Source organism: Pristiophorus japonicus, chromosome 6 (assembly GCF_044704955.1).
Source record: "Pristiophorus japonicus isolate sPriJap1 chromosome 6, sPriJap1.hap1, whole genome shotgun sequence".
NCBI lineage: Eukaryota > Metazoa > Chordata > Chondrichthyes > Pristiophoridae > Pristiophorus > Pristiophorus japonicus.
In genome coordinates, this window is record NC_091982.1 from 39690387 (window position 1) to 39713917 (window position 23531).

At 44.5% G+C, this 23531-nt stretch overlaps 1 protein-coding gene across 1 annotated transcript in view; it reads left to right on the forward strand.

Moving 5' to 3' along the window:
• LOC139266100 (monocarboxylate transporter 8-like) overlaps nucleotides 1-23531 on the forward strand; it is a gene marked incomplete at its 5' end in the record, with an annotated part of 123844 nt that overhangs the window by 56971 nt on the left and 43342 nt on the right. Inside the window, one exon of the mRNA XM_070883947.1 lies at nucleotides 3299-3443. Coding sequence (XP_070740048.1) covers nucleotides 3299-3443 — 145 coding nt within the window. The remainder of the gene's footprint in view (nucleotides 1-3298; nucleotides 3444-23531) is intronic.

Genomic DNA, 23531 nt, shown 5'->3' on the forward strand with positions numbered 1-23531 from the left:
GACAACAGAGGTTGGGGTGGTCTTGGACCTGGCCTGGAGATGGCGCATGTTGAACAGGTTCCCACTGGTTCTGTAGTTTAGTTCCACTCCAGCGGGGAGCTTTTTGACTGTGAAGTGGAACATGGCGGCGAGAAAGATTGAGAAGAGCTTGGGGCAAAGACACAGCCCTGTTTGACCCTGGTCCGGCCGTAGATTGGGTCTGTGATGGATCCGTTGGTAAGGATCACGACTTGCATGTCATCGTGCAGCAGGTGGAGGATGGTGACGAACTTTTGGGGGCATCCGAAACGGAGGAGGACGCTCCATAGACCCTCGCGGTTGACAGTGTCAAAGACCTTTGTAAGATTGAAGAAGGCCATGTATAAGGACTGGCGCTGTTCCCTGCATTTTTCCTGTAGCTGTTGTGCTGCAAAAATCATGTCCCGTTGTGTCCCGTAGGGGACGAAATCCGCACTGTGACTCTGGAGGAACTCCTCGGCCACAGGAAGAAGACAGTTGAGGAGGACTCTAGCGACGACTTTCCCACTGGCTGATAGCAGAGAGATTCTTCTGTAGTTGCCGCAGTCGGACTTGTCCCATGTTTTAAAGATGGTCATGATTACTGCATCTCAGATCTCCCGGCATGCTCTCCTCCCTCCAGCTGAGAGAGATGAGGTTGTGTGTTCGCGCCAGCAGTGCCTTTCCGCCATACTTCAATGCCTCAGCAGGGATTCCGTCCACACCCATAGCCTTGTTGTTTTTAAGCTGTCTTATGGCTTTTTCTACCTCGTGCAGTGTTGGGATCTCACTGTGGTGGTGGTGGGTAGCATGCTGTGGGATGGCGTCGAGAACACTCGAGTCAAAGGCAAAGTCTCGACTGAGGAGATCTTCGAAGTGCTCCTTCCAGCGGACCCTGACTGCCTCGGTGTCCTTGATGAGTGTTTCCCTGTTCTTGGCCAGCAGTGAGGTAAGGCCTTGGGTGTTTGGCCTGTAGGTGGCCTTGACTGCAATGAAGAATCCTCGCACATCATGGTGATACACCTGTAGTAGCAAAGCACCTGTCAGCCCCATGTAAATCGGATGCCCTTCCTTGACTCAGCAAGATTTGACAGGTTCAGCGCAGGAGGGCACGGGTGGGCGCAATTCCCACTGGGATCACAGCCGAAGAAGTTTCGGGACTGCGGTGTCTTAACTGGAAAATGCAAGCCTGTGGAAACAGATGCAACTCTGTTAGAAGGAAAGTTTTAACCTTTTGCACAAAAATGGACTTGTTCCCCACATTAAGAGAAAAGCCACTGCATTAGCAGAGTAAAAACAGCCAGAGCCGGTTATTACTTGGCCTTTTGACGAAGTCTTCAGAAACACATAATCAAATTCCTATTGAGACTGGGGTTTTTCAAAGAACTTGGAAGCACTTTGTGCAATTAGTTGGTGAAAAGCTGTACGCTCTGTAGACAGCACTTTGCTTGGGCCCCCCGCTGGATTATTGAAGTGAACAATTCATGCAAGAGTCTAAGTTGAACATGGACAATGCGGTTATTTTGGAAAATGTGCAGTTGGTCCTGTTCACATTTCAGGAATTGAATTTCTTTGTGGTGTAAATGTGTGCTTTGAAGTCATTTGTTTATATCCCCTTTGTCCAACTTGTTACACTTCGATATGAGGCCCAACCTCTGCAGCAAACACTTTCAGCTAATTTAAAGAAAATGGAGCTGCCCTTTTTCTACTCTCCATTCCCCAATGCCCCCTACTAAGAATATTTTCTTAACCACTAAAGCTACAGAATCTAATATGGAAAATTGGAACTATGGCTGCTTGACCATCACCCAATCCTAAATGTGCCAAAGCAAGATATTGGTAGTCCTTTGGTTCAACACTGCGGGATGAAACAAACTATTTTATCTCACTTTCTAAGCATAAAAGTATAAGGTAATATTTAGTTATATATGCCTACTTTCTCTTTCTTTAGGGAAGGTCTGAAGCAGATATGCAGGAGTAAATTCCCTTTCACTATATTCCAGTTTTCGAGGCTGTAAATGGGAGCTGAGCTTTGCTGCACTTTAAACTGACGGGAAGATCTTGCATCCCAAAGACTACCTGTTGCTGTTACAATGGGATGCCCCAAAGGATGATTTATTTTAACGCCGAAGTTGAAACCAGCAAGCTTTTTCTGATTTCTTGAGCTAGTTACGATCTGGCCCTTTGAGCCTTAGCAATCCCACAAACAAAGCCCTGACAACGCAATATTTGTACTCTTGCTGCTTTGTCCTGTTTGAATTTAATCGGAAACATTGATTTTAAACTCTACTGGCTTCATGGGCCGCTGAGGTGCATATCATGAAGCCAGCAGAGTTTAAAATTGATGTTTACCTTAACCTACATGCCGATGAAATTCAAACAGGTCAAAGCAGCAAATAAAACACATATAAAACCGAGTTGTCTGAGCTTTGTTGGTGGAATTGCTAAGGCTCAAGGACCAGAGCTTGCTGTGCATAAATTAACTGCCGTGTTTCCCACATTACAACAGTGACTACACTTCAAAAAGTACTTCATTGGCTGTAAAGCGCTTTGGGACATCTGGTCGTCATGAAAGGTGCTATATAAATGCAAGTCTTTATTTCTTTCTATAAGATCACAGAGAACCAAGTGTTGCCTATGGAAGTGGACTTTTGCATTGGACACTAGAAAAAAATATCTGGAGCGAGTTTGAATTACACGTCCCCTGCAGATTTGATTTCTCTAGCGCCTTCCTTTCTCTTCTCCTAAGATCCACCTTACACATAATCTAGCCTGCACTAAATTCTGCTCGCCTATCACATCACTTCTGTCCTTGACAACATTCCCAAATCATCGATGTCAAAATCCTCATCCTAGTTTATTAAACCTCTGTAATCTTCCCCAGCATTATATCGCCCTCTCCGCCTACTCTGTGTCCCACTCCTGGCTTTGCTCCACCATTGCCTCCAATCATCATACTCCTCTCCACTTCGCTACATTTCTCCCCATCCTCAAAAACATCCTTAAAATGTAGCTCTTGACCACATCTTTGGTCACCCTCTTCGCCAGCCACCCCCAACCCCACCCAATTCTTCTCATTCGTTCTTCATATCCATTTCCCCATTCCTTTGTGAAGCATGTAGGAAGATTTTAATGCATTAGTGGCACTATACAGGTGCAAGTTGTTGTTGTTGTTGTCATGCCAGCCAGAAATGAATGTCACTTTGCAACATTTCCAGTGAACAGTGAGGTAAATGGTAGGAGGGGAGATTAAATTCTACAACCTATTCAAACTATTTTCTTGTTTCCTGTTTCCTTGCAGCTTGGGTAGGTGCGCTCTCAATGGGGATGATTTTCTTTTGTTCTCCAGTAGTCAGCATTTTCACTGACCGGTTTGGATGCAGGAAGACAGCAACTAGCGGTGCAGCAATGGCGTTTGTTGGACTTCTTTCCAGCTCCTTCACAAAGTAAGACTGGATTTCTGTCTTAATACACATACACACGCACACACATACACACAGTTAGTAAACCTTTAATAAAGTTTACAGCTGGAATGTGTCCCTGAGTGAAAGTTGTTTGGGGGCTTGGTCAGCCGGTTTGAAGCCTGGATGAAGCCATGTCCTCGACAGGAGGCTGGATGTTGCTGGAAACTCGAGGGTTGGCTGCAAGGAATGGTTTCCACACTGATCCGTCTCAGTCCCAGCATCTTTCGCCGTATGTCCACCTGGTCCAATGAACTGCCTGCTGCATTTCGTCACACTTAATCTTCCATCCAACACAGTTCTATCCCAATCGACCTTTGTATCTGAAACCCCACCCTAGGCTTAATTTATTTATTTATTTTTGTCAACATAAATTCACGTATCATTTTTCACAATGTTCTTTTTCTGATGATTGGCTCTCTCTCTGCCTTCACCATTCCTGGGCAGCATGCAACCTGCTTTTCTGCCTGCAACAACTCCCAAAACCAGCAACCAAGAATTACTTGAAAGTAACCTGAAATAACCTTCCTTCTCATTTTTCCATCTGTACCTATGCATTTGCCTTGAATCAGCTCACCCTGCAGTGATATATTGGGATTGGTTGCCTAGTGAATGGAGAAGGATTGCGGTGTTGAACCCATTTCTTATCCCGGTACACCAGCTAATTGTATTGCTTTGAGATCTGAATTGCCATCAATTTTGTTATTTAACTATAAACAATATAAAATGAAAATATATGAAGCAGAGACGGCTATACGGCGTTACTAATATAGGTTTTAAAAATTGTGAAGGGTTTTGATGGCGTGTATAGGGAAATACTATTTCCTCTTGTTGGAGAATCAATAACAAGAGGTCATCAATTCAGAATTGTGACTGTGAGGAGAACAGTTAGAAAAATGTTATGCAGAGGATTGTTAGATGGAATGCTTTGCCTCAGACAGTTGAGGCAGAGAACACTGTGGAGCCAAAATGACCCCTTCCTATAAGGCCTCTGGCCACCTGAAAGCAGTAGCCACAGGTCAGTGCAGAATGGTCGCCGAGGAGGGGCCGGCATTTAAAAAATTGCCCTTCCTCAGGTTTGGAGTGATGCAGGGGACTGCTCTACCCGTTTTCCCGGCGTGCACGCGCCAACCCCTTACCGACCAGCGGCGACCCCTTCCCGAAATTATCCCTTTCCCAGAATTGCGCTGCCGCCGGTCGGTGTCACCGACCATTTTTGCTGTCAGTACACGCTCTGTGGCTTGGCGGCATGGCCACCCTTAAAGGGGAAGTGGCGTTGCTGCGATGCCATGTTATTTTTTATTGGGCCAACAATTATGGCTGCAGGTTCAACCGGGCCACCAACAGGCAGCCTGGCACTCCCTCTTGCGTACCAGGCTGCTGGCCCGGCCGAAACCCTGCCTGGTGGCCCAGTGTTTGCTACTAAAGTGTCTGCAAAATTTGCAGTGGCCCTCCCTTTTAACTGAAGGGGAGGAACGTTGTGACGCTCCAGCACGATGATGTCATCAGCACGCCACTGATGACTATGAGTGTTGGCTACTCCACCACGCTTCCGCCCCGGTAGTGACAGCCTCTCTGCCCCGATGATGCGACCACTTCCGCCCTGCTCCGAAAAAAAGCACCAAGACCTGAATTTCTCCAGATTGTCCTCCCCATGCATTGGGGCGGACGGAACTGTTCGAAAACACTAGATGTGACCCTATTGGGATGGTGGGCAATTTCTGCCCTGTATCTTTTAAATTTGTCAGAAAGGAGTAAATTGTCAGTTTTAGCCTTAGAAAACATCACTGCTTAAAAGTTTTTTTAAAAGTACTAACTCAATGGTGCCTTCTATGTCTATTCATATTACTCAAATAGCGATCACTGATCACTCATCAGCTAGTTGGCAGAGAAAAGCCTTGAACCATCCAGTTCATGAGAAAGAAAAGGAAGACTTGCATTTCTATAGCCCCTTTCACATGCTCAGAATGTCCCAAATGTACTTTACAGCCAATCAAGTACTTGTTGAAGTATAGTCATTGTTGTAATGTACACAGCAGCAGAATAATACATTGCAGGTTATACAGTGGAATGTTCTTGCCCTTTGACTTTTGTATGAGCAGTGCCACAGAAGATCCACTAAAATGTACATAGTTTAGTCTGTCACATTGCAAAACATCAAGGGGCCGAAATTGGCCCTTTCTATAAGGACCGTGACCGCCTCCAAGAGGCGGCCATGGGTCGGTAAAGAATCACCGCCCGGTCAACGCGGAGGGGCCGCCATTTTGTATATTGCCCTCCTTTAGTTTTGGAGCCGTCTATAGGACCACCCTGCCCACTTTCCCGCCGCGCTGTGCACGCGCTGACCCCTTACCGATCAGCGGAGACCCCCTTTCGGAAATTGCCCCCCGGGAGCGGCTGCGCCACACTTGTCAGTGCCCCCGACAGCTTTTTCTGTCAGTACCCTTTTTGTGGCTGTGCGGCACAGCCGCCCTTAAAGGGAAGGTAGCACTGCCAGCAACTCCATTTTATTTTTTTATTATCCTCCGACTGCCAGATCGTGTTGACAATTATGCCTGTGGGTTCGGCTGGGCCACCAACAGGCAGCCTGGCACCCCCTCTTGGGTGCCAGGCCACTGACCCGGCCGAAACCCTCCCTGGTAGCCCAGTGTTCGCCACTATTGAGGCGGACGGAGCACCTAACGAAGGGTAGGTGCGCCCCGTTTCGGGAGGAGGGCAATTTCGGCCCCTAAAAGTATTCAAAGCGAAAGAAAATATGGGACAGGTGTTTCCGCTATTTGCCCAAAATTGGCCAAACCAGCGCAATGGACCGTGGAATTTTAAGTGCAAATTACATTCAACACAATCAGGTTCTGTTTACACTCGTTTAAAAAACGATCGCGCTCGAAGCTGTTCTCGCCCACCAAACTGGCCACCCACCCAGATCGACTTAATCACGTTGCGAGTGTCCACTAATTGTGCTCACTTAAAATTAAGACTCTTAAAATTAAGCTTTATTTTAGGTGCAAGGACACCAATAGGCACATTTTAAAAGCGTTTAAATATTTCTTTAAATTCACTAATAAACTGACTACTGCACACCAGCATAACTAGTAAATGGTCCGGCACAGTTTTTAAAAGCCACTTTCAGTTATTTAAAATTGGGTTCTTTGGGCTGGAATTTGGTCATCACTTCCGCTGGGTTTTTTGGTGAAGTACCACCCGTTGCAAGTCTGATGAAAGTGTATCGCCGGCGGTTTCAAAATACCACTGGGGAGAAGACTGCCGGCGTGCAACACCGGAAAAACCGCTGCCCCCCCAAGTTTGGTGGTAGCGGTGACCTGAAGGTGAGGAGAAAAAAACACCCAGGAGAAACCAGCCAGAGCACCAGTTCGATCGGCAGTAGGTGTGAAACCCTGCGAAAAAAGGTAAGTTAAAGTTTTTTTTTAAAATTCTTTCCTAGCGATTCAGTGCAGAAGGGTCCTGTGAATGTTTTCCGAATTTTTATTTTTTGTTTTTTTGAAAAATATTTTTTGGTTTTTACTAGGCCCATATCGCAGCTTCGGTCTAAATTTTCTAAAATATGACTGAATTTGACCAGGATCGCGGTTTCCGCCGAAAATCCACATGGAACACCGATTTTTCCCACCCGGCGGATTTTAAAAAATGTGTTTATTAATTTTCCGCCGATCTTAATTAAAAAATCATAGCGGTTTTTTTTGGTAGTAATCCAGTGGTGGCGGTTTTTCACTAAATTCTAGCCCTTTATGTTTTGAATCCTTTAAGTAACAGGCCACATAAGCACAGCTGCATCTTAGCACATACATTGTCTAATTCAAGGTATAATGCGGCTGTCACCATAAAACAATATTTCCTTTAACTTACCATAAACATTATTACAGGAAATTTGCCATGTAAGCAGAAAATATGGAAATCCGCAGAGGTCAGTCAGCATCAGATTAATCTAGAGAAGGTGTGTGGAGTTGAATGAGAAGTTGGTGGAAACCGGTGGAAGGGATTCAAGGAAGAAGCAATGGGTTTAGAGATTATTTTGTTGAGGGATCGAAGTATAGAGTCACTAGTTCTGGGTGGTTCTTCACTCCAGAATAGAGAGGATAGGTGCTGAGGAAATGTCAGAGGTATTAACCAGATACTTTTCCAAAATTCTTTGGAAACAGGCATTGTACCTTGGAGGCTGGTAAATATTAGACCCCTGTACAGAAAAATTGAAAATGATAAACCTGGGAATTTATACCAGTTACTATTATGTCAGTGGTAAAACATAGGTTTGATACGGTAGACAAAGAGAAGATATTTCCTTGTGGGGGAGACCAAAACTGGAGGTCATAAATATAAGATGGATGCGACTGCTGCCAATGAACCGGAATTGTTGCGCATGCGCAATTCAGTAGGTTTTTGTTTGTTGTCGCCGGACTTCACAAAATGAGGAATAAAGAAGTGGATTTAGAGAATTCTGTTAGAACCGTTAATTTTAAATAACATTGAAACTGTGAGTTTATTTTTGAAAGTTATTGTTTGATCTTCGAGACAGCGGTTCTTAAATTGGAAACATCACTAGTAACATTAACCCAACCTAGTAATGGTAATCCAACCGAGTAACGGTAACCCAACCTAGTAACATTAACCTAGTAACATTAACCCAACCTAGTAATGTTAATTCAACCTAGTAACATTAACCTAATAACATTAACCCAAGCTAGTAACGTTAACTTAACCTAGTAACATTAACCTAGTAACATTAACCCAACCTAGTAATGTTAACCCAACCTAGTACATTAACTCAACCTAGTAACGTTAACCCAACCTAGTAAAGTTAACCCAGCCACAGCAACATTAATGAAAATTTATCAATGATGTACCTCAGCACTTCTCAGATCCTCTGTTTGTTGTGGTGAATGTTGATGATTAAATTTGGGACCTGACAGTTATGAGCAGAATGCTTCTGCACAGCTTCTGGTAGCTTCCAGTTCATTGGCAGGAGTCACTATAACATGGTCACTCAGAAATCCAATAGAGAATTGAGGAGACACTTCTTTACCTAGAGAGTGGTTATAACGTGGGCCATGCTACCACATGGAGTGGTTGAGGTGAATAGCATAAATACATTTAAGGGGAGGTTAGATAAGTACATGACCTGGAAAGGAATAGAAGGGTATGCTGATAGGGTTAGGAGGAGACTTGTGTGGAACGTAAACACTGGCATAGACCAGTTGGGACAAAGGGCCTGTTTCTGTGCTGTAAATTCTACGTAGCAATTTTTCATGATGACAGTACCTCATTAAATATAACAAGTATCCCCAGCAAAAACAGCAAAGTTATAGGAGCAGAGTTAGATCATAAAGAGCACAAACCACCTCAGGGAATGCTGGGAGCCATCATTATGTGAACCAAACAATGAATATCAGCAGAGAGCAGAAACACAGAACCAATTGCTTTTGGCTGTTCCAAGCTCAGTTTAATTGCAAGTCCTTACATCAATTATCTGACAGCATTTCTTTTTATGCCATGACCTGGAATTCAGCAGACAGGTTTTTCCATCTAAATAAAGCAATGTAACCAGACCAAATGTGTGACGTGGTCGATGACCATTTTGCTGAAGGCAATAAATTACAGCATTCTTTCAGCATTGGAAGTCCCGCCCCGTGAGCTATATCAGGCTTACCACCCCCCCGACAGGAACTGTGGCACAATATCTCGCGTTGCAGTTCCTGTTGGGGGCGGGACCGGGGTGCAAAGGAATGCAAAGTTTCCAGCGCTACATGGTGGGACGCATAGCGCTGGTGGAAAGACAGGGCCCTCTCCTGCCCTTAAAGGGGAGGGCCAAGCTGCCGACTCTGCAGGTGGTAAACTGGGCCATCGCTGGACCGCCAGGGAGTGGGGTGCCATGGCAGCAGCCCAGCACACAAACGGAGTCCGGGCTGCGAGATTGCAGCACGGACTCCGCGATCTACAATCAAGAAGGCCGCCAATCAAGGTTAGCCATTTTTAGGAATTTTTTACTGCCGCACCTCCCCTTTAATTCCCCCCCATGAGCGGCTTACAGCACGGTACACGCCCCGCGAGGCTGGCGCAGACATTGCCCGCGGCAGCTTCAGGAGGGCGCTACCGAATTTTGGCTCCAGGTCGAAACGGGTCACCGCGCATGGTGATGACGTCATCATCACTGGAGCAGCGGCCCAGGTTGGTACCGGTGGGAGCAGGGCGCTACCGGTTAACACCACCGCTAAACTCCCACGGTATTTCGCTGGAGCCGTATTCAGGCAAAATGTCATTTGCGCCCCATGCTAACGGGAGGCGCAAACAACCCGAACTATTCCCCCTAGGTTCCCTCACTGAAAATGGCCCCGCTTCTTTTGATACACAATAGCCCCAGAACCCGAGTAAAAGGGTTTTTTCCAAAGTTACAGCGGCGGAGTAGGAAGCCAAGGAAATTCAACCTTCGGGTGTCTGAGAGAGGAGCCAGGGCATTCAATTCAAATACAAGTGTTACAAATTTCTGTTATGCCTTAGATATTCTCTTAGGTACAGTGGGGCTGGTCTGAGCATTTTGTATTTATCATATTACCCATACTATCCAAAATCTAATTGTATGAAGAACAGGTTTCCCGAATTTACCTGCAGGGCTTCTTTAAGTTGGTTTCCTGCCCACAAGCAGCCTGATTGATGGGCTGGAGGCCTGAGATCATCAGAATGATATCGATAGGTGAGAGAGACTCTTATAGAGCATCATCAGCAAATTGCCACATGAGGTTATATAATTCAGGACCTTGAGCTAGGTCAGTTCACATTGAAGTTTAATGCAGCAGATATGATTGTCTAATTTACTATCTTCTAAAAAGGGATCGTTATGCCTATAAATATTGCAAGCCTATAATGCGTCATTGCTATTGTTTATTATCTGTTTGCTATTTAATAAATCTGTTGGGTCATTTATGGCCTAAGCCATGGTCTAGTGGACAGTTAATCCTATCACCGTCTGAAATTGAGGAAGATGACATGAGGGGATGTGATATAACCAGTGAGCCGAAACACAGTGACAAAGGTTTACTGTGCGACCTCTGAGCTCACCACCAATGACCTAGGCATTGAGCAGGTAAAGGTACACACTTATTTGTTGGGAGCAAGAACACAACTAGAGGCATGGCATGAGATGACCCATGGAAGAATAGGAAGAGGCACCTTCAGGAAAGGGAAGGGAAGAGAAGAAGTGAGGGAGGGGAACCCCTTTCAAATAAAAAGTAATAGTCTACTCTTTTGGTTCAAATAAACTGTTCAGGTTGTGCTGCCAAAGGATTTTGATTGTCTGAACATTATTCTCCACAATATACTTGCTGATGGGATCTGTTGGCTGATTTTCAATTTGTGAAATTGGCATTTCAATCACTAAAGTGAGATTCTAGCCTTCCTCAACAAATTATCTGGGTCATTATCGCATTGCTGTTTGTGGGAGCTTGCTGTGCGCAAATTGGCTGCCGTGTTTTCTGCGTTACAACAGTGACTACACTACAAAAAGTAATTCATTGGCTGCAAAACGCTTTGAGAGGTCTGGTGGTCGTGAAAGGCACTATATAGATGCAAGTCTTTTCTTTTTCAAAGAACAAAAATCTGATATGTACCTCACCCACATTCCAAACACTTTGCATTAGACTTTTAAGTATTTAATAGTGTGGAAAAGCTGAAGTTTCCGTGCGTGTGAGAGTAAATTTTCACATGGTAAAATGCTTTTCCAACTTAACAAGCGCACTTCTGAGACTGTGCTTTGCTCTTAACTGTCATGATCGACTCAACCTCAACGGCCTCACTTGTGGGTTTAAAAAAAAATCATTCTTGGGATGTGGGCGTTGTTGGCAAGGCTTGGTTACCCAGAGTAGGTGGTAATGGGCCATCTTCTTGAACTGCTGCAGTCCATGTGGTGTTTGATACAACTGAGTGGCTTGCTAGGCCACTTTAGAGGGCACTTGGGAGTCAATCACATTGCTGTGGGTCTGATGTCACATATAGGTAAGGACAGCAAGTTTTCTTCCCTGAAGAACATTAGTTGAGTTTTTACAACTATACGACAGCTCCATGGTCGCATTTACGGCTACCAGCTTCTTCGTTCCATTTAAAAAAAAATAGAATTCAAATACTCAAACTACCAAGGTGAGACGATAACCTTTAAGACCTGCTGAACTTTGACTCCCTGCCACCCTATCATTCAGCAGTCCCTGCACTAATGGAAAATACACAGGGAGCACGTGCACGCTATATAAATAAGCTGACCTCCTGCAATCCAGCAAAGCAGGTCTCCCACACCAACATTGAGAGTGCAGCCCTTTTTAACCCCAACTTGGTGAATTAGCTATATAATGTGTTTTTTTTAAAACCACATTTCATTTTTAAAATAAAGGAGCCAACTGCTAAGCTTTTATTGTGGAGCAGGTAAAGTGACAATGGTACACTGGCTTTCAGGTCACTGAAGTATCTTCTGTCCAAAAAGAGGAACTCTGTGACTGCGATCCTATTCCTCAAATTGCCTGTTGGTGTTAGAAGGACTGTACAATTTATAGGAACATAGGAACAGGAGTAGGCCATTCAGCCCCTTGAGCCTGTTCCACCATTCAATCAGATCATGGCTGATCTGCGACCTAACTCCATATACCCATCTTTGGCCCATATCCCTTAATACCTTTGGTTAATAAAAATCTATCAATCTCAGATTTAAATTTAACAATTGATCTAGCATTAATTGTCATTTGTGGAAGAGATTTCTAAACTACTAGCACCCTTTGTGTGTAGAAGTGTTTCCTAATTTCACTCTTGAAAGGTCTGGTTCTAATTTTTAGACTATGCCCCCCTGGTCCTCGAATCCCCAACCAGCGGAAATAGTTCCAGCTACCCTCTCTGTTCCCCTTAATATTTTGAAAACTTTGATCAGATCACCCCTTAGCCTTCTAAATTCTAGGGAATACAACCCTAATTTGTGTAATCTCTCCTTGTAACTTAACCCTTGAAGTCCAGATATCATTCTGGTAAACCCATGCTTCGCCACTCCAAGGCCACTATATCCTCCCTAAGCTGTGGTGCCCAGAACTGCTCACAGTACTCCAGGCGTGGTCTAACCAGGGCTTTGTATAGTTGCAGCATAACTTCTACCCCCTTGTATTCTAGTCCTCTAGATATAAAGGCCCGCATCCTATTAGCCTTTTCGATTATTTTCTGTACCTGTTCATGACATTTTAATGATCTATGTACCTGGACCCCCAAGTCTCTTTGGACACCCACTGTTTCTAGCCTTTCACCCTTCAGAAAGTACCCTATTCTATCCTTTTAGGTCCAAAGTGAATGACCTCACGTTTGCTTACATTGAAATCCATTTGTCACAGTTTTGCCCATTCACTTAATCTATCAATATCCCTTAGTTCTCTTCACTTTGGATGACTTATGTCAATCTAATGTCCTCCACAAATTGTTACAGCATGCAGCTTACAGAGGAATTGTCGGTTGGATGAGAGTTTCCCTTCTTTCGTCTGCACATGCTCCACACAGACCCTGGCTAAGCGAGCAGGCACGTGATCTGTAGCCAAGCTTCTGTGAACATGCATTATTGGGTAAATTCACTGATTCTCTGTTCCCAGTGGAGCCACGCACGAAGGGAGCGCAGGCTGGAGAATCCTCGCCATAGTGTTGTAGCCTATTTCTGACCCGCTCAACTTTGAACGTGCAGGATCTGTGAATTCATCCCAATAACTCAACTGCAAAAGAAGAGCACAAGAGCCATCTTTGGGGGGTGTATGCCCAATCTTATGCAGCAACATTGGAGCTACATTCACTAAATCTCTACAAAGGCATGACTAAAACGGGGAAGCTTGTGTGGGAGAAGAAGTGTTCACTTACAATTAGTACGGTATTTCAGTAGTAGGTACCTTGCCAGTTTTTTATGTTACTTATTAAAAAAAAGACACAAGATCGCATAAATTCATCAATTACTGTTTCCTAAATAATCTTCTGATGCTCATCATCCAGCAAATACTTATTCACAGTATTTGTTCTTGTACTTGAGCTGGTTTATAACTCCCAGTGGATTCCAGGCGGGAAAACATTTAATTCAGGAATGTAAATAAAAGAATTTTAAAAATATTTTTCCTCCCGTTGTCTCTTCCCATGCCACATAGTATCAATGCACGAGAGGCCTACTCCCAAGCCTTTATCGACTGCTAGAAATTAGTCTGTGGGGAGAAGTGACCTGCTTTTTAATTCTCCCCATCCCCAAACCACCCCACCCCTCTCACACTGTGGTCCCGACTGGAAACTGTTTGTCCTTTGTCTCAGTGCTTGTCTACAACTATATGGCAACTGTCAGGACCTCAGCAATGCTCAAATTCACATCCCACCAACCTGTGATGCTGAATGTCGGCATGGTGATGCACCGGGCCCTCACTTAATCACACACATCGTTAACCCCACACTCCAGGGTCTGCATTGTGTTCTAATACCACTGTAGACCCTGATTTGCTGTAACTTGCAGTGAAATGCAAGTCACACATATTCTGGTTTATTAATGCCTCAAGTGATGTGCAGTCCTGTGAATATAGCTGCTGCAGCAACAAATCCTTTGGCTTTGTAAACAAAATGCCCTGGCTTGGCAGCCGGCAAGAGATTTATACTTTTCTTTCTCTTCCCCCCCAAAACTGGCCTCTTGCACACACAGTACGTCAGGCTATAAACTTCTTCCCTGACCTCCTCTTGTTTTTGTAAAGTTCTTTGTACAGATTTAACTCCTGGTTACTGGGAAGGCTTGAAATTCACTTTGTCTCTTTCAATAAATCTTAATTTTTTTTATTGCCGTCAACTGTTTTACAACTTACATGGTTGCTGAAAAAGGTTAACTGTTTAAAGTGCACCAAAATTAAGTCATGCCAGCCTAAAGGGAAGGCAATGCCACCCGGTCTTGTGTCTGTCCAGCTAGCTGATTGTTTTTTGGTTGCATAGGTATCTTGCACATAATGTGCACAGAAGCTGATGTAATGCAAGTGTTCAATAGTGATGCCAACTGGATCATATTGAATCTTTTATTCAATTGTATTGCTTGCCATCCAACTGGATTGGCTGTTAAAAATCTGGGAGGAGCTGTGTACTGGCTATTTATCCTGGAGTATGACCACAAGAGCTGCTGGGAGCCGAAGCTATTCCACCAGGAACATAAGTGCTCAATATTCTGGATATCAATCCGTAAAGTGCACATAAAATTGCCTGAGAATCTTTTACAAAACTGCTTCTGCTGATCAGCGGAGCTCTCTCCCAGGCAATATCATTGTCTGCAGCTCTTTATGCCGAAGTTTGGGTTTACAGGTGTTTAACCATCACTTGGCAAACCTGCATTGCTGGGATTCCCATTAAATTGCTAGTGCCATCTATAACATTTTCTTCAAGTCTATCTATGGTCCCAGCAACTACCAGGGCCAAACATGTGAGGCAAAATGCTGGAATTGTACACCAGGTTAAGATTTCAAGTAGGATCCTTCATTAGGACTGGCCAGGATCACAGTTTATATGTTAACCTATCTTTCACATTTAGGTGTTTTTGACTTCCTGAGTATTTCCAACATTATTTTTTTAAATTTCAGATTGACAACTTTTACAGTTTTTCTTTTTATCTCCAACATATGTGAGACATCTTTGCTTATTAAAGTTGGTTTTAGCTGCAACATTTTTTTTATCGCTTAACTCAAGGGTTGCCAACTCAGGTTGGATTTATTCCTGGAGGTGTCATCGCTTCAACCACCCCGCCCCCACACTCCTGCCATTGATTACCCAACATGAGCATTGTGTCCAATTCTGGGCACCATACTTTAGGAAGGATGTGAAGGCTTTGGAGAGGGTGCAGAAGAGATTTGCAAGAATGGTTCCAGGGATGACGGATTGCAATTACGCAGATAGACTGGAGTTGTTCACCTTGTAGCAGTGACGTCTAAGAGGTGATTTGATAGAGCTGTTTAGATCGAGTAAATAAAGAGAAACTGTTTCCATTGGCTCAAAGGGGCACAGATTTAAGATGATTGGCAAAAAAACCAGAGGCAACAGGAGGAAAAGATTTTCATGTGGTTAGGATTTGGAAGGCACTGCCTGATAGGGTGGTGGTTACAGATTCAATAGTAGCCTTTAAAAGGGATAAATACTTGAAGGAGAAAGAATTGCAGTGATATGGGGAAAGAGCGGGGGAGTGGGACTAACTGAATTGCTCTTCGAAAGAGCCAGCACAGACTCGATGGGCTGAATGGCCTCCTATTGTGCTGTACGATTCTATGTCCATACTCGCAGTGCACCGCCTTTCCACGCTAATTGCAAAGTGATTGGATTCTTTATTGCACGATTGGATAATGCTAGACTGTCAGTCAAACAGCCTTTGATCGCATGTCCGATGTTTTTCTAACTAGTCAACAAAAGTGTTCAAAGAAAATTTATTAAAAGACACAGTTCTTTTAATGCCCCTATGACCTTTCTCTTGGGTTTCCCGCAGCAGTTTCCCGGAGATTAGTCTTTCATTTCTCGAGACTCCAGGGCAATCCTGGATGGTTATCAACCTTACTTATTAATATTAATATTGGAATATATTAAACACAGCAACAACAAAATAAAAGTTCACGGGGTTGGGGGTAATATATTAGCATGGATAGAGGATTGGCTAACTAACAGAGAACAGAGAGTCGGGATAAATGGTTCATTCTCGGATGAGCAATCAGTAACCAGTGGGGTGCCAAAGGGATCAGTGCTGCGACCCCAACTATTTGCAATCTATATTAACAACTTCGAAGAAGGGACTGAGTGTAACGTAGCCAAGTTTGCTGATGATACAAAGCTGGGTGGAAAAGCAATGTGTGAGGACACAAAAAATCTGCAAAAGGACATAGACAGGCTAAGTGAGTGGGCAAAAATTTGGCAGATGGAGTATAATGTTGGAAAGTGTGAGGTCATGCACTTTGGCAGAAAAAATCGAAGAGCAAGTTATTATTTAAATGGAGAATGATTGCAAAGTGCCGCAATACAGTGGGACCTGGGGGTACTTGTGCATGAAACACAAAAGGATAGTATACAAGTATAGCAAGTGATCAGGAAGGCCAATGGAATCTTGGCCTTTATTGCAAAGGGGATGGAGTATAAAAGCAGGGAAGTCTTGCTACAGCTATATAAGGTATCGGTGAGGCCACACCTGGAATACTGCATGCAGTTTTGGTTTCCATATTTACGAAAGGATATACTTGCTTTGGAGGCAATTCAGAGAAGGTTCATTCAGTTGATTCCGGGGATGAGGGGGTAGACTTATGAGGAAAGGTTGAGTAGGTTGGGTCTCTAATCATTGGAATTCAGAAGAATGAGAGGTGATCTTATCGAAATGTATAAGATTATGACAAGGTGGATGCAGAGAGGATGTTTTCACTGATGGGGAAGAGTAGAACTAGAGGGCATGATCTTAGAATAAGGGGCTGCCCATTTAAAACAGAGATGAGGAGAAATTTCTTCTCTCAGAGGGTTGTGAATCTCTGGAATTCGCTGCCTCAGTGAGCTGTGGAAGCTGGGGCATTGAATAAATTTAAGGCAGAAATAGACAGTTTGTTAAACGATAAGAGAATAAGGGGTTATGGGGACCGGACGGGGAATTGGAGCTGAGTCCATGATCAGATCAGCTATGATCTTATTGAATGGCAGAGCAGGCTTGAGGGGCCGTATGGCCTACTCCTGCTCCTATTTCTTAAGTTCTTATAACAATAACAACTTGTATTTATATATGAACATACGAACAATGACGGACAGGTAAAGGCCATCTGGTTCATCGAGCCTGTCCCATACAATTGCGATACCTTGCGTATCACAACATATACACTCCACCCCACCCCAAACCATGTGATCTCCTGGGAGAGACAAAAGAACAGATTAAAAACCCAGGCCAATTTGGGCAACAAAATCTGAGAAATTCCTCTCTGACCCATCTAGGTGATCGAAACTAGTCCAGGAGATCACTCTGGCCAGTAAATTTCCTGTAGTACCTACCTTCTGTAAGAATTCATCTCTGCCGCAGCCAGAAACAAATCCAGCTTTTGCTTGAAGGAATTCAGTGAGACTGCATCCACCACATGAAACGGCAGCTTGTTCCAGAGGTCGTCTATTCTCTGGGAAAAGAACCACCTCCTGACATCTAACCTAGATTTAGCCTTAATATAACTTAAATTTGTGACCCCTGGTCCTGCCTAACCTGTTTAATTGAAATAACTGTCAGCTGGAACACTGTCTATTCCCTTCATTACCTTATAAACCTCAATCATATCCGTCCCCCCGCCCCCCCCCCCCAAGTCTACGCTGCTCTAAGGTAAAGAGTCCCAACTCTTTTAGCCTATCTTGATAACTAAGATGCTTTAGACTTGGAATTAGTCTAGTGGCCCTCTTCTGCGCCCTTTCCAGAGCCTCAATATCACCCACCATGTGAGGAGACCAAAACTGGACACATTATTCCAAGTGTGGCCTGACTAAGGTCTTGTACAAGGACAAAACAGTACACCTCGTCTTATTCTCAATTGTCCTATGGATACACCCCAACACCCTATTTGCTTTAGCTATCGCTGTACGGTATTGCTCATGTACCTTTAAGGATATATGCAGTAGAATGCCCAAATCTCTTTCTATCTCCACCATCTTTAATGCCTTTCCCTGGAGGGTGTATGAATGTTGAGCATTTGCCCTGCCCACATGCACAACACTGCACTTATCTAAGTTTTACATCATTTTCCAGTCTTGAGCCCAATCTCCCAGCACATTAAGATTGGCCTGAATCAGACGAGCCTCTTCTACAGTTCGAACACTCGCCCAGATCTTGGTATCATCTGCAAATTTGCAAATTGTGCCGCCAACCCCTGGATCTAGATCATTAATAAAAATAGTAAAAAGCAACAGTCCCAATACTGATCTCTGCGGGATACCATTGAAGACCGGTCTCCAAACAGATCCGAATCCATCTTTAACTACTCTTTGCCTGCATCCTGCCAGCTAGTTCTGTATCCAGCTCAAAATACCGCCACTAATACCAGAGGCTCCAATCTTATAGAGAAGCCTCTTGTGCGGGACCTTGTCAAAAGCTTTTTGGAAATCTAAGTAGACAATGTCTACTGGGCTTCCCTCATCCACCAACGTTGTAACTTTTTCAAAGAATACAATTAGATTTGTGAGACATGACCTCTTTTTTATGAAGCCATGTTGGGTGTCCCTAATATGTCCCTCCCCTTCCAAGTATTCATATATTGCATCCCTTATGATTCTTTCAAGCATCTTACCTTTTACTGATAAACTTATTGTTACCTGGGTTTGCCTTGTCACCTTTTTTTAAAATGGGGACTACATTAGCCTCCTTCCAATCGGTAGAAACCATTCCAGATTGCAGTAAGCTATTAAAAATACAGGCCAGGGGCTTGCACAGCACATGTCCCATCTCCCGGAGAACCCTCAGGTGGATATCATCCGGCCCTGCTACTCTATCTATTTTCAAGTTCTTAATTCTTTCTAAAACAACACGCTTATCTATGTTAATGTTACTAACAAAACAAGTATTATTAAATTCTAATATTCGAGCATCATCTTCAAGGGTGAAGACTGGTGCAAAGTACTTATTTAGTATTTCCGCTATACTTAGTGAGTCCTTTGTAACCTGTTCTTGAACACCCTTTAGTGACCCAATATAATCTTTGATAGTTCTCTTGACTTGTCACATAACTAAAAAAGTTCTTCCCATTATTGCCACAGTTGTCTACAATCCGTTTTTCAAGTAGCCTTTTTGCTGATCTAATAGCAGCCTTCGTTTTCTTTAGTTGTTCCTTGTATTGAACCCTATTTATTGGAGTGTTAAATGTCTTTAATTTATAGAAACATGGGGTGGCAGTTTGCAAGGATGAAGGGGTCAAGGGTTGTTTTTTTTGAGGAGAGGGGTGATGACGGCAGATTTGAGGGAGAGGGGGACTGTACCTGAGGAGAGAGAACCATTAACAATATCCGCTAACATGAGAACCTCAAAACTCTGGAGAAGTACCACCAGCACTGCCTCCGCAAGATCCTGCAAATCCACTGGGAGGATAGATGCACCAACGTCCGTGTTCTCGCTCAGGCCAACATCCCCAGCATCGAAACACTGACCACACTCGACCAGTTCCGTTGGGTGGGCCACATCATCCGCATGCCCGACACGAGACTCCCAAAGCAAACGCTCTACTCTGAACTCCTACATGGCAAGCGGGCCCCAGGTGGGCAGAAGAAATGTTTCAAGGACACCCTCAAAGCCTCCTTGATAAAGTGCAACATCCCTACCGGCACCTGGGAATCCCTGGCCCAAGACCACCCAAAGTGGAGGAAGAGCATTCGAGAGGGCGCTGAGCATCTTGAGACTCGTCGCCATGAACATGCAGAAATCAAGCGCAGACAGTGGAAGGAGCGTGCGACAAATCCACCCTTTCCTTCAACCACTGTCTGTCCCACCTGTGACAGAGACTGTAATTCCCACACTGAGAACTCACTTTGAGTGGAAGCAAGTCTTCCTCAATTTCGAGGGACTGCCTATGATGATGAACATGGGAACCAGCAAAGGAAGTTCGGTGGTCAGCAGTTTGATAGGAATAAGGTCAAGGAAGTTGGATGTGTGTCTCATGGACAAGATGAGCGTGGAGAGGTCATGAGGGGAGATCAGAGAGAAACTGGAGAAAGATGTGAGTTCAGGGCTAGGGCAGGGGGGAGCTTAAAGCAAGTTTGGCCCTGTGGGCTAGAGGAAGGGAAGTGGCAGAGGCAGCTGAATGGATGGTTTCAATCTTAGTGACAAAGAAGTCCATGAGCTCCTCACACATTGTCGGAGGTGAGGGTGGAAGAGACATGGGAGAGGGGTTTAAGAAGACAGTTAGATGTGCAGAATAGAAGCCGGGGTTTAACTTTGCATTCCAGAATGATTCTGGAATAGTGAGCAATTTTGGCAGACGAGAGCAGGACCCGATAGTGCTGTATGTGGTCCAACCAGATCTGGCGGTGAATGGCAAAACTATTTGCCAGGGCCGTACCAGGGTGAATGGCCAGGGTGAGAGAGAGTAATTGTTTTAATAAGGATTAGGGCATCAAAGGTAGTGGTGAGGGTGTGGTTGAGCAGATTGGTAGCTGCAGAAATGTCATGGTGAATGGAGGGCCAAAGGCTGGACAGTTGGGACAAGAATGAGAGATACATTTGCTTTGTGACCTACACAAAGGGGCTTGCAGTTCTATCAGTGGTAGATATAGGCTTTGCAGAGCATTGACACTGACAACTTTGATGAGTCGAATCAGTGGGCTAACAATTTGTATTCGGGCACAAAATTGCTGGGAGTGCCGGCAGAAACCAAATGCTCATGGCTCACTCAAAATTGGGCCTCGGGCCTCATCAACTTATTCCCACCGAACTCCGGGTGGCAATCAGGCATGCCGAGGCAGCGTCTATTTTGAAAAGGACCAGTCTGGGCTGGCTGCCTCGCCAACAGTGGCCCACAGAGCGGAGGCAGGGGATAGGATGACGGGCATGCTCCTCAGGAGTGTAATGGAGCCAGGAGAATAACTCCTGTGCTTCCTGGCTCCACATGAAGGTAAAGTAAAAAATAAAAACTTAGAGGGCGAAATCGCCCCATTTGGAGGCGCACAATTTGAATTAAATGAATATTTAGTGCCTGGCGAGATGGGCCGTTAAATGTCGCTGAAATGGGGTCTTTGTCTGATAAAAATGTGCAGAGAGCTATTGGAAGCTTGGCTCGCCTTAGCGGGCGGTAGTGCAGGGTGCGAGGCACAGCGTGACGCGGACATGCCACATCGCACTGATGCATCACAATGTCCCTCCCCTTTTAAAGGGGAGGACCGCTGCAAACTCTGCAGCCACTTTCCTGGCATCCACTGGGCCACCAGAGAGGGTTTCGGCCGAGCCAGCGGCCTGGCACCAAAGAGGTTGGCGGCCCGGCCGAACCAGCGGCCACCATTGTCGGGCCAACTTCAAAGTCAGCTGACAAAAAAAAGATGGTGGCTGTGGTGCAAGGCCCTCCTCTTTAAGGGCGGCCGGGACGCCCCAGCCACCACAGCATCGGTGGCATTGCCCTGTGCTAATTTTTCGTATCACGGGGCAATTTCCCTCGCGGGGCACAAAGGGGTCGGCGCAAGGCGATAAGGGATCGGCGCGCACGACAATGACATCATCGCCGTGTGCGCCTGGGGTGAAAACTAAAGGGTGCAGTAGAAACCCGTTTTTGCCTGGGGGCGGGGGCAATTCTGGGTGGGTCGCTTCTGCCGCCTGCCCCGGGCGATAAATCATTAACACCCCGTTAGCACCTCCTGGAGGCACTATAACGGGGCTATAAGAAGGGGCAATTTCAGCTCCTTACTCCTTATTGGCAACTGCTGGCTAGGCCCCAGGAATTACTGAAAGTCTTGTGCCCGGTGTGCATTTGGCTCAGCACCCACCAGTTTTGTAGAGCCCTTAAACAGACATTAATCCTCTCATGAGCATATATAAGGGGCCCAACACTTGTTCAAGGCGACCGTACGGAGGCCTGAATATAATTCAAGGCCAATATGACAGCAGAAATATTTCAGGTGCCTTCAGGTTGCGAGACATTGCCTGGTGGAATTGGTTCATTTTGACCCCATTTATTGCCCGAGAAACAGGTGAAATGGTGTCCATTTTCAAACCAGGTATTTCCAATTTTCACTCATTTCTCAAACTTCATTTTCTTTCATAAATCTGTCATCAGTAACCGGTCAAGAAGCCACAGCAAATATTGTTTTAAAGATTGATATAACGGTGACTGACTTCATAAACATCCCCTCCCATGTGTCAATTCATTACTGTGAACATTGCTTTAAGCCCCCAGTTATTGCTGGTGATAATGCAAGCTCACACAGCATACCTCACGGTTGTTGCGGTAACCATGCCAGTGCCTCACAAATTAACAGTCTATTTAGATTAACAAATTGAACCGCCAATTGGAACAAAGGATTAACTGCTTTCTTTTTTAGGATTTCTAGTTCAACCACTTCATAAAATATTCGAGCTTAAAGCTCTGAATGTCTCTCTTCTATATTAGTGCACACAATTCATCGCCACTGATCAGTCACACAGAAAAATGAAAGAGTATTATTAGATGCAGTTATGTAGGTCACAGAGACTGAGTAACAAACAGTACAATCTAGTAAACTAAAGTTCCGTGAGCTTGAACTAGTGCCAGGGGTAATGATGGAATTGATGTTGAATCACATGCTCTTTGCCTGAGCCTCTGTATTCCTCAACATTCTAGAAAGTCTTATGGTTCATACATTAAAAAATGATATGTCGTCACAATTCCACTTTGCTGATTGTTTCTTTGATTGAAATCATAGAATGATACAGCACAGAAAGAGGGCATTTAGCCCATCGTGCCTGTGCCGGCTCTTTGAAAGAGATATTCAATTTATCCCACTCCCCCTGCTCTTTCCCCATAGCCTTGCAATATTTTCCCCCTTCAAGTATTTATCCAATTCTCTTTTGAAAGTTATTATTGAATCTGATTCAACCAGCCTTTCTGGCAGTGCTTTCCAGATCCTATCAACTCGCTTCAGAATAAAACATGTTTCCTCATATCGTCTCTGGTTGTTTTGCCAATTACCTTAAATCTGTGCCCTCTGGTTACCGACCCTGCTGCCACTAGAAACAGTTCTCCTTATTTACTCGATCAAAACTCTTTAATAAATGGCTTTATTGATACAAACATTATCCAATTTAATTAAAGGCTCCTTTGTGGAATGTATGTGGAATAGATTTAAATCTGAAAGCAGGAGGCAAAGATTGCTGGCATTGCTCTATGTTCTATCAGTATTATCTGACAGGAGTGGCCAGTGCAGTGCAGTTCAGTGCAGTTTGCGAGCTCAAAAAGACTAGATGATCCTAATCGCTCCAATTTGGTCTATCATCCCTCACATCACTGTGCCCATTCACGTTTCCTTTCTTATTTGTATGCTCTCAATGACACATTCTCTCTGTCTCTCTCTCTCTTTTCCTCTCTCTCTATCTTTGTCTGTCTG